The 12,027-nt window shown below is 41.2% G+C and overlaps 1 protein-coding gene and 1 long non-coding RNA gene across 32 annotated transcripts in view; one reads left to right on the top strand and one right to left on the bottom strand.

Moving 5' to 3' along the window:
• The window catches only part of LOC308476927, an 808,687-nt gene that overhangs the window by 745,072 nt on the left and 51,588 nt on the right, over window positions 1-12,027 (top strand). The gene's annotated exons all lie outside the window — the stretch shown is intronic.
• The window catches only part of CTNNA3 (catenin alpha 3), a 570,905-nt gene continuing 566,541 nt past the window's right edge, over window positions 7,664-12,027 (bottom strand). For all 4 annotated transcript variants that reach the window (XM_081004919.1, XM_081004920.1, XM_081004913.1 and 1 more), the window contains one exon: window positions 7,664-11,737. In XM_081004919.1, coding sequence (XP_080861045.1) covers window positions 11,450-11,737 — 288 coding nt within the window. In that variant the 3' untranslated portion in view covers window positions 7,664-11,449. The remainder of the gene's footprint in view (window positions 11,738-12,027) is intronic.

The following is a 12,027-nucleotide window of genomic DNA, read 5'->3' as shown; positions in this document are numbered from 1 at the left end:
ATATATTACTTTTACAGCCTCCTGTAAATCTCACCCAGCAAAGAAGCTGCATAACGAAAACATCATGTTTCATCGTCTCCATTCTGTTGATCAGCAGCTTAATACATTGACAGAGCTGGGTGCCAATGCAGGAAGCTGAGGGTTGGATCCAGGTCATGGAAGGGACAAAGATGTTGACTCTGTGTTGACTCTCACAGGAAGGATAGAGGAAGCCATTTTTGCCACTTTCCTTACCCCTGCAGCCTCAGCGCCACCTCCGTCATTGTTCTGGAAGTCTTGCCTGTGTGTTTGCACCATGTCTAATGCCTGTCATCCTTCCCCAACCCTCGTGGAAAACAATAGCAACCCACCTGCTGGGAAGCTAGTGTAGCAGCTCTGCCCCACCAAGAGAGCTGCTCCTACTACTGGGGAGAAAGGGGAATTGGTAAAAATCTCCTCCTACTAGAAACATTGTGCCCATGGGAACTCTGGATCCAACCCCATATAAGTACTATTCACTTATGTGCTTGTAATGTTGGAGCTGGGTGGCAGGTGGGTGTTACCCCTACAGCATTGTTTCTTCTTATGAATAAAGAGCACTCATTTACTTCTATAAGAAGCTGAATCATTATTCCATTTCTTATATAACTCAAGGACACCATAGAAGTAAAGCCTGTCCTGTGTAATTCCAGAGCCATAGGGCGCACCAAGTTTGGGGGGTGGTGGTGGAGAAATAAAGAAAAAAATCTGGATATCTGCCCAAAGCCCGGGGCATGCTTCTCAGCACGCCCCGGGCTTCGGGATGCAGGCAGCTCTCCGCAAGCCTTGGGAGACTGCCGGGAACTCCCACGGGCTCCCAAGGCTTGCGGATAGCTTCCTGAAGCCTGGAGAGCGAGAGGGGTCTGTGCACACCGACCCCGCTCGCTCTCCAGGCTTCAGCGAAAGCCTGCATTCACCCCATAGGACGCACACACATTTCCCCTTCATTTTTGGAGGGGGAAAAGTGCATCCTATAGGGCGAAAAATACGGTATTTTTCTTGTTAGGCTTTCTGTAAGCATCTGGTTGGCCACTGAGATACTAGGATGCTGGACAAGATGGGCCTTTGGCCTCTAGTTCAGCTGAGCTTTTCTTGGTTTCTTATAGTCTCCCTCCTTCAGAACTTTGACATATTCTTGACCTGCATTCCACTTTATTTTTTGATAATAGCATCTGGTATATGCATGTATGCCTACATATAGTGATTTCAGTTTTCTCATAGGCATTGTGAACATTCTTTGTTGAAAGGATAATTATATTGAATTAGAATGTATTTTAAGTAAGATAATTATCCTTTGTATAAAGAATGTACATAATGGCTATGGGAACCCTGAGGTCATCCATACGACAGACTCCCACGCACAGCCCTTCCCTGCGCTCCAGCATTTTGCAAATGTAGCATTACAAGATGGTTCATTCTTGCAAGAGACTCCTAAAGCACAGTAACTTTCTGGCATGGGAAATGTGTGGCTTCCCAGATGTTGTTGGACCAAAGCACCCTTTGTATCTGCCCATTTGCCATGCTGACTGGGGCTGATGGGAATTGGAGTCCAACAACAGGTTTACCATCCTTGCAGTGGACCTGAATAGTTGCAAGAGGATGTCTGTCACATGTAGGCAGGCCTGCAGACACAAGAATATTTTTACTATTGCTTAGTTTTTCGTTCCTCTTTTCTTCTTCATTAGCTTTGAAGACACGTCTTCTACCATCTGTTTACAAGAAATCTTTATTTAATCCAGTGACACAGTCCCATCCTTGTTATTAGCATAGCACTTATTTGATAGTGGTGAGTTCTGCAACAAGCCCATAATTGCTCCATTTGCAGGGGCCTTTGTTCCCTTATAGATGCCTCTTGTTTTCATTGTTTGCTGAAACTCCTTGGATTCCCTAATTTATACCAGTCAATTACTATTTGACCAAGGATGGTTAATGAAACAAATCGCAACAAGCATGGCTACTTCGTACAAATGCTGTCCTCTTTCATGTAGTAGTGCCAACATTTGGTTTACTTTCTTCAATATCCCTGGCCAACAGTAAAAAAAATCAAACTGGAACATGACAGCCAAATGACTTGCATTAAGATAATCATCAGCATACTAGATTTGAAATAAGGGGTGCCATGAATTGCATTTTGATGACGCGCCTTTGAAAATCAACTGACAAATCCATGTTGGTTTTCAAAAAGTGTGTTCAATTTTTAAATGGCTTTCTCTTTTGCACTAATTCAGATTCAAAAGTTATGCATTAAGAGATATACTGAATTCTTAGCATTGTTTGCAAAATACCCCATAATATTTATTAGCATTTCTATAGAGTTTCTCCTACATTAGCAAAACCTACCCCACCAAGTAATTGGTCTGACTGCCAAACTGGGCAGTCTCTCTCCCCATTTTAAACTGCTCTGTAATCATGTTCAGAGATTTATTCTCTGTGGATAAGCAGCGCAGTCACTGTCCTCCTCCAGACACTTCTCCCAGAGATTCCATTCTCTGTCTGCTCAAAGACCACAAGAAACACCCGGCTGGATCAGGCCAAAAGCCTGTCTAGTTGTATCAGTCTTTTCCCCAACAACAGATATTCAGAGGCATACCACCTCTGATTCCTGAGGTAGTACACAGCCATCTTGGCTTGTAGCCTTGGTTAACTTTATCCTCAGTGAATTTGCCTGAAACCTTTTCAAAGCCATCTAAATTGGTAATCATCACCACACATTGCAATAGCATATTCCATAGTTTGCAAGTGTACACTATGTGAAGAACTTCATTTTGCCAATCCCAAACCTTCCCACATTCAGCTTCAGCAGATGACCCCGGGTTGTAGCATAGTGAGAGACGGAGAAAGACTTCTTTCTATCTTGTTTCTCCACACCATACATAATTTTATACACCTTATCATGTCCACCCCCTTCCTCAACTTTTTTGCAAACTAAAAAGCCCCAGCATTATAATCTTTCTTCATAGGACTGTTGTACCAGCCCATTTATCATTTTGGTTGCTTTTTTCTGAACCTTTCCCATCTCTGCCATGTCCTTTTTGAGATGTCAGGACCAGAACTATAAACAGTTTTCTAATTGTGGTTGTACTAGATCTGTATAGCAGTGTTAGGATTGTTACGATATGGATGCAATGCAGCTGCAAATTGCTAGCTTGAAAACAAAACATGATGGGAATGTTGGGACTGTCCGTGGGAAACAGTGGGACAGTCAGTTCACAGGGCAATGCACCGGAATTTGCTCAGAGTGTAATTTGAGACCTTCCTCTTGCATATGTACAGGAAGTACAGGAAGTCTTTGTCACTTGATTGCTGGAGTCTGAAGTGAACGGACATGTTTCTGTAATGCTGCAAAGACAGAAATAAAGGCATGTAAATACATTTCTGTCTTATCTCCTTTCCCTGCCAGGGAGCAGGAGGGAGGGTGTGTGTTCTTCCCACGTTTGGGAAGAATCGCCTATCGAGACCTAGCCTGGATCTTGCTGGGGAATGCAGCCAGGGAGGTCAACAGGAGACCAAGCCGGGTGCCTGGGAGAGTTGCCAGTTTCTCCCGATAAAGGCTTGATTTCTGAGATTTCTGAACCTTTCCCATCTCTGCTATGTCCTTTTTGAGATGTCAGGACCAGAACTGTAAACAGTTTTCTAATTGTGGTTGTACTAGATCTGTATAGCAGTGTTAGGATCTCTGCAGTTTTTGTTCCAAACCCTTTTCTAATGACCCCTGACTTGAAATCTCTTTTCACAGCTGCCTCACTGTGACTTGACATATTCACCACCAATTCATAAGTGTATATGTGAAGCTTGAATTTTTTGCCCAATGTGAATCAATTTACATTTGCTTATGCTGAGTTGTATTTGCCACCTTAACACCCATTCATTCAGTTTGGCTGCCTCTCTTGGAAGCTGAAGCTTCCTCCTGGATTGCCTCTTTATCTAGGAGCCACCGGTCATCCCTCTTTGTAAATATATAAGGGTCTGTTTTTCCTTGTGCTGGGTAGATCTGATCAGGGTTGTGTGATTGTTACTTGTGAGTACATGCAAGGGATTATTGCAAAACCCAGTCAAATTATTTTCCTATTACTACTTTTAATAAAAAGAGCATGAAAGGCAGTTGGATAAGTTTGATGCATTATGAATTAGGAATTGGTGTACTAAAATTAGGGTTGTTCATTAATATTTTTACCTTATTATTGAATGTTGTCTGTTTTTGGATTAGCTGTCTCTTGTTTTAAAACACACTGTCTCCATAGCACTTTACTAAGGAGGCATAATATAGAACTTTCCTGGATCTATAAGGCAGCAATGGGGTAACATTGGCCCTCTGAGCGTTGTTAGACTACATTTCCCATCATCCTGACTATTGGCCGTGCTGACTGGGGCTGGTGGGAGCTGGAGTTCCGCTACATTTGGTGGAACACAGGTTCATCATCCCCGCTATAAAGAGATGTGTCAGACCAAAGTGTGTGCAAAGGCAACCCCCCCCCCAATGTTTTGCTCCTCCCAGTTTTGCCTGTGGCTCTGCTTACCATCGGCATGTGGCCTTTGAAAGGTTTTTACAGAAATATATGTGGCCCTTGAGCTGAAAATAGGGAAATAGAGCGTCTGAATCCAGCTCTGTCATCTCTACTACTTTCCCAAGTTGCTACTGAGGCAAGCACCAGTCACGTGGTTAGTGGTGGCAATCCCTAGTGTGAGCAAATTGCTGTGCAACTGTTAATTCAAGACTCATGAATCTGTCCCTGTGGCTAGCAAAATATGACTTATATTTAATTTTACCTGGCTTTATCTGTAAGAAAGTAATCAAATGAAGGCGGTCTAATGGCAATGCCAGCCGGCGAGGGTGAATCTCTTCTAAATAAATTAGCTACCTAATATAAATGGAAATTATGATTAAAACTAAGCATTTGAATCAAGGCTGCCTTGTTGTTAAATCATGATTAAAACTTGTGATGTAAATCAAAGTGGTTTAAATCTATTTGACCGGCTCCTGAGATTATCTGAGAAATGCTAATTAGATTTGGAGGCTCAGAAGATACTGTAAGGGGAAAATGATAATAGAGACCCACATTGCATTGATTGCATAGGTAAAATAATTAAGGGTTTCATTTAAAGAAAACAATGGAATTGACTCACAGAGTCTGGGCAGGTTTGACATAATTGAGACAATTTGCGGAAGACGCCCTACTTGGAGTGAGGGAGGCTGGTAGAATGTGGCCTTTGCTGATCAAAGAGCTTTAAATGCAGAAGGAAACCATGACAACAGGTGGCGTAGGTTCAAGGAACCAATTGGTTGAGGGAGTAAGAACCACAGGAACACACTTAATATCTAAGGCGTGAAGACAAAAAAGTTACTGCTCTTGCATTCGTAGATTTTAATCCCATTTTATTATCTTCCTTAAGCACTAGAGGTAGCTTGCAGTAGCAGCTTTCAAAACAAATCTGCTGCTGGTGTGGCAAATGATTCCCAAACTGTTTGCTAGAATGACTAGTGTACAAAGGTGTGGCCTTAAAGCACAATCCTCTGCATGTCTACTGAGATGCAAGTCCTGCTGAGTTCAGTTGTATATAGGTTTGTCTCATTAATATTTCTATCCCATGTTTTGTAAATCAGCATATGTCCACTAAAGATGTCAGACTAACTTCCTATTTGGGTTTTTCAGAAATATGATTATGTTTTGTGTTTGGATTTGAACAAACCACCTGACAAGACATTATGTGGGAGATTGATATTTGCATAGAGTAAGACAAACATTATGGGCTTGAATTTGGTAATAGAATAATCTAGTGCCGAGCAACGCCCCCCCCCTTTTTTTTTCTATTCAGTATCCAGTTGGAGACACCAAATCTGGGGTGAAGGCATTTAGGCATTTCTTTCAGGGAGCAAATGTTTATGGCAGCCTAAATTCCTCACCCCAGTTTCAAGGAACAAAATTCATCCCTCCTTTTTTTGTTATCTGAATATTCTTCCTCAAGAACTTTTGGCTCAGCAGTAGCTCTAGCTGAAATAAAAGAAAGGCAGTGTGGGTAGAACTGGCCAGAGTCAAACTGTGCATGTGGGAAAGCAATTTTATTTGACATGGTTTATTTTAAAATTAAGCCAGTGCCTTTCTAATAAAACTGTCAAAATGGCTTAACAATAAAACAAGAAAAGTCAATATTAAAATAGCATATGAAGCCTATGCACAGTTTTACATCTAATTTTAATTTGAATGACAACCTGAATCCCAAAAGCTTCCTATAATTGGTGACAGAAGCACAGAGCACCTCTCTGCCAAGGGCGTTCCCACGTAGATGGTGTCACAATGGTCCCATCTCAATCAGCCTAATAAGGCAAACAGATGGACCCTGAAGCAGGCTGCCTCTTGATGATCACACAGCTGCAAATGTGGGTCACATGGGGAAATTTTATTCCTTCAGTTACACAGGGCCTATGCTGTTTAGGATGAGTACCTTTAAAATACTCCATAAAGTAGCATGTATAATAGGAAACCAATTGAAATTCAGAATCACAAAGCTTTTATCCAACACAGCATAAATGGAGCAGCTTTTAAAAAGCTAGCATCTCCCCAGTCAGCTCTCTGATGGGAAAGCTGGGTAAGGGACTGAATCTAGCCCTCTACTCTTTCAGACAGTTGAATGGCAGAATCTCATCTTTTAAAGAAAGAGAAAAGCATGTGCACACACGTTGAAGTGAAGAAGAAAACTGAATGCAGGACCTTTTTATGTATGCAGTTCACACTAAAAGATGGATCAGTGGATGAGCTGCCAGTACCTTCCAGAGGTGTGTTATGGCTGAAACAAGAAACGAGAGACCAAACATTTAGGCCTCTGCCTCAGATGGTGGTCAGTCACTCCACTTCAACAGAAAGTGTAGCAGCATCTTTGCAACGCCTTGCTTCTTGCCCAACCAGACTAGTTAGCAGATGGGCGGGGTATAAATTATTATTATTATTATTATTATCATCATTATTATCATTATCATTATCCTGTGTCACCATATATAACTCAGAGTTTAGGGCCAAATATAATAAACAAAAATCCAGTAGTAGGCACATCACACTCTGTCAGGAATAAGAGAATAAGTCTCCTTCAACACTCTCCCTCTGTCTCTCATGGGAGGGGGGGCACCAAACCCTAACGATCTTGCTTTGGTGTTGACCCATCTGGAGTCATCCCCACAACCTGCAGCAGAGCCTGTTTATATAGCAAGGCAGGCACTGGACCACATCCACCCCACTTATTTCTGGTTTTATAAATGTTAGTAACACACGATTACTGCATCATCCTTCTGCTTTCTTGTATTTTGCCTTGAAGTATATTATGGGATATAATTGGAGAAACATTCCAATTATGGAGTAGGTTAACCAGCAGAATCTTGTGTCACACTAGCATAGGGTTATTTTGTTATTCTCAGGGTGAGCTTGGAGACACAGTTCACTTTCAGAGATGCTTATTTTCTCAATAAGATCCCATAGCAATGGACAGTCCTTTTTTTCTTGACAGATAGATAGCCATGTTAGTATTGTCTCCTTGGACCTTCCCTTCTCCTTTGTACCCAGTTACCTTGTTCCTTCACATTTTCTAATATTACCTCATATTGCCCAGAAACTATAATAAACTGAAACTATAATAGAAAAAACCAGGAGTGAATTACTTCTGTGTGTGCCAAACAATATTTATTTCAGCTTGATTAGTAATGTAAGTCACGCCATGACTCATCAACATCAAAGTAAGCTGAAACAAAGACATGACTCCAAGAAGTGAAAGGCTTTAAACAAAATATCTGCAACCTGAGCCTTGTGGAATTTGAGTTTCTGAGGGAGCAACTCTGATGTCCACAACCATTTCATATTGTGGTGCCAGTTGTGAGAACTCTAGTTCCAGCTAGAATGTGTAATTTGCTGCAATTGATAGGATTACTGTATCCCTGATTTGCACAAATCACATCAGTCATCTGCCCACTTCTCACATGAAGGTGCTGTTATGACTGATACTGCCATATCATCTCAGCCAGGCCTGGCATTGGCACATGGCATCCTCAGATGGTGGCTGCAGGTCCCATCACTGGTTTCTGCCCAGAGAAGGTGGGAAATTCCGTTATGCGAGCATAAATCCTTGCATTGGTAGATTGAGTTGCTTAGCACTACTTTGGATACAACCCACTGTTCTTTACCTTAGTCCCTACAAAATAATAATTAGTAGTAGTAGAGTGGAGAAAGCAGATTTAGTATCCTTTCATGTCACCCCTACTTACACTCACTAACTAATCACAAAAGCATTGAGGGCCAACATTTCTAATACATTTTCCAGGAAATTGTTAACAGTTTCCTAGCAACCACTGTAACAGATGTGAAGCTTTGTTGCTGCTAAGTTTTAAGAACTCCCCCCTCCAGTTTATGAAATCCACTAGAAGTGGAGGAAGCAACTATTATATTTTAAACTTAATTCCACATTATACAGCATAAGGAGGAATCTGCTATTTTATGCCCCAGGAAGACCCAACATGAGAGCATCCAGCACTCAGAAAAGGGCCTTGGGGGGCATTTTTGCTTGCATGTAAAACATGTGCACAGGTACACAAGAGGTGCTAAGTTGCACCTGCATATTTTGGTTTCTAAAATGTTCTAAAAACTTCCACAAGTAGAGGAAGCTCCTCACTTTATGCCTTCACCCTCCATGACTTGGAAGGGTCATGGGGCGGGGGGAGAGAGCTTAGTGCACATGTCCCCATTCTCTTAGCTTGCATGTAGTTTTACGTGTAATCCAAGGGTGTGGAAACTCCAGCCTGCAGGGATTTTTAGGCCTAGCAAGTCCACAGTTGGGCCTGTGAGGCTGTTTTCCCATAATTATGCCCACCTGCCACACACCTGATGTCATATGTGATATCAAGTGTGGCATGATGTCAGGTGTGGGGCAGGTAGATTCATGTGTGCTCCTTAACATGTCAGAGAGATTACTACCACTGCTGTTGATTGGCTTTGAGTGCAAGCCTGCTGGGATCAGCTGAGCTATGGTATTCCCCATAGAAAACATAGTAGCACATTCATACCCTGCCCAAGGCAGGAGTTGAAGCCACCTCCTTCAAGTCTGCTGGAATGGCTGCACTATTGAGTTCCCCATGGGGAACACAGCTGAAACTTGCAGAAGGTAGGGCTTGATGTCAGTGATATCCGTGATGTCAGTCCTACTGGACTGGCCTTGCCCACCTCTCAAAGTGGCCTGTCATCAATAGGGGAGCTCAGAATATGGTCCACCAACCAGAGCCAGTTCCCCACACCTGATGTAAGCAGAGTGTCTTAATAGGGCACCTCCTGCTTAAATCTGTAGGTCATTGATAGATTATGGGCGCTGAAAGCCAACTTCTGGTATGGAAAGGGAGCTAGTTTCAGGCTTGTCAGTGAGAGACAATACGTTTAAGTAGATCCTTGGTGCAAGTAAGCATGGCATTTGGTTATGTCAGATACCACTTTCTTATTCAGGAAGGAGAGGTGTAGGCACATAAGCACAGGACAGGGTCCCACTCTCCTTTCATGTTGTGTTCAGAAAAGTAACATCCGACCATGTCCTGAGAGACAGAGGGTAGCAGAGATGGTGGAATGAAGGAAGTTCACAGTGATATAGTTGACTTTGTTCAAAACATCTGATAATCAAGGATTTCAAAAGCCCTTTCATCTTTGGTGTATACTTTGAAAAACATTAAATGTAATAATTCACAAAGCTATTTCTGCTTCTGAATTGTCACATTTTGAGAACTGGGACACCACAGGAAAAGACGTTTATATACTGAGCCGTCTCCTTACATTACATTTCAATTTATCATAGTGCCACAAATAAAGGTGCTTTTGGAGTCATTTACAGAAATGGTTTGCTGCTCCATCATATCAAGGCTTCTCTCCCCCCACCCCCTTATGAGGGCTAGTTAAATGGATCTTATGAAAGGTGCAATTATCCCAGTATTCATATAAATTATACAGAAATTTATATAATAATTTTCATTTTTGATGATGTTGAAACAAATGGTAGCTTTCTCTTTGACAATGATTATTTCAATCCTTTAGTGTTTCAATGGGGATTTAGTATGTTGGCCTCAGGGAGACTAAAATACTTCGATTATTTTAGTTTTAGCAGTTTTGGTTCCCTAACTATATATTGTACAACTATATGACAGCATCAACCAAATGGAATATGCATTTGATCATTGAAGTCATTGTGCCAGCTGGTAGAGTTCTGTCAAAACATCACCTGGGGAAACAGGAAAAAAGCAGGAGAAAATATCTCGCAAACTCAATACACGTTTTACATTTTTATAATTTCTCCTCCTATGAGATATTAAATTTCATCACTCTGCGGGATACCTTAATTGTTCATTACTAGATGGTTAAAACTTCCATTTTCTTCAGGTTTATATATTTTTCATTGTTAAGCAGGACTAATGGGTTTTAAGGAAGGAAGGTAAAACAGTAGAGCGTTGGATGAATCAGCAAGCCTCCTCCAAAAAAACAGAGAGCTATGAAAGGAGCAGGAGAAGACTGGTTTGAAGAACAAGGTTTTCTTTCTGCTCCTGAAGCCCAACACACTCTGCAGCTGTATCAGCTTCCATCACTTGAACAGCTGGTCCAATTATACATTATGCTTGTAGTGCTGATTATTTTAAGATTTTCTGAAGGCCACCCATTGACTTTAATTAAGCCAGTATTTCATAACATGAGCAAAAATCTAGTCTTATTAACTATCCCACTAGAAATAATGTGAGAGTTGCTGCAGTGCAGTTCTTAAGCGTGTGAACAGTAACATCCCATAATCAAATCCACAACCACAAATAAGGATGTTCTAAGGATTCATTCTTTGCAATATGATTTTTTCTGCATCATGGAGTGAAAATAGACTGATCCGTTCCTCCTTAGCCATGAAGTCCCTAGGTGACATTATTAGACAACCTCTTATCAAGCTGCCTCAGCCCCTTTCTGAAACCTAGGGGACAACAAACCTGGGGGATACATTTGTTTTAAATGTATATTGTGTGTGAAGTGCTGTGAACAATGCAAAGCTTTGAACAAATGCTAATTTATTTATTTTTTGGATTAAACATGGCACATTGTGATACTATTTTGTTTTCCTAATATTGTGTTCAAAATAGTGAGATTCCAGATCAAATATATTAAATAATGGGGTGAGTGATCAAAATTAAAGCACTCTTCAAAACAGAAGAAATCGTGTTAAAAGATATGATGGCAGTGATTGAAAAGTGGGTTTAAAAAGTCATAGGCTGCTTCATCATGTACTAATGAATATAACCTAATGTAATGCAAATGTTAAACATATGTAAAACGAGAACATCAACTATTACTTTACTTGTAGGATTAGAGAAGTGAAGAAATAACTACACAGAACAAGCAGCCTCTTGGTGTAGGAAACTTGTGCAGTGAACAGAATAATAATTTCAGTTTATTTCTCTTCCTCTAAATTCACTCATGATTTGAACGGGATGGATTTTCTTCTTAGCCGACCCTTTCCTGACAGCTGCATAGATTTCCTCTGGCTTCTCTCTCTTAATCAAAGGCTTCTTTTCCGGAGCCTTCATCCGCCACATCACCACAGGGTGTCGTGGGCCAGCAGGACTTTGAATTCTGATAATCTTCGTAGAGGCGATATAGGACATCTTCACTGTCTGCACCACGGCATTCATCAAGTTCTTGGCAGCCTGAATTAGTGAAGTCACGCTGTCCAACTGTAATCAGAAACACAACTGTTAACAGCTTCAGAAATCAAGCGAGCTGTAATCAAAAACAAACATTTAAAATGCAGGTGATCTTTGTTTCCATTTGTGCATTCCATGTAAGGAATAAGCCAACATGAGTGCAGAAGGGTCAAGAGTTATTTGCAATGTTGGATAAATAGAAGCTTGAGGTGAGGACAGAGTTACTTTAACAGTGGACATTTTGTTTTGCATTTGTAAAGCATTACAGCCAGTCTTTTCTTACTGGAAACCTAAAGACAGCACAATTTAAAAAACAAACC

The sequence above is a fragment of the Podarcis pityusensis genome (assembly GCF_964106645.2).
Source record: "Podarcis pityusensis genome assembly, chromosome: 5".
Taxonomy (NCBI): Eukaryota; Metazoa; Chordata; class Lepidosauria; order Squamata; family Lacertidae; genus Podarcis; species Podarcis pityusensis.
The sequence above is the reverse complement of the archived record's forward strand: the minus strand, read 5'-3'. Positions and strand labels throughout refer to the sequence as shown.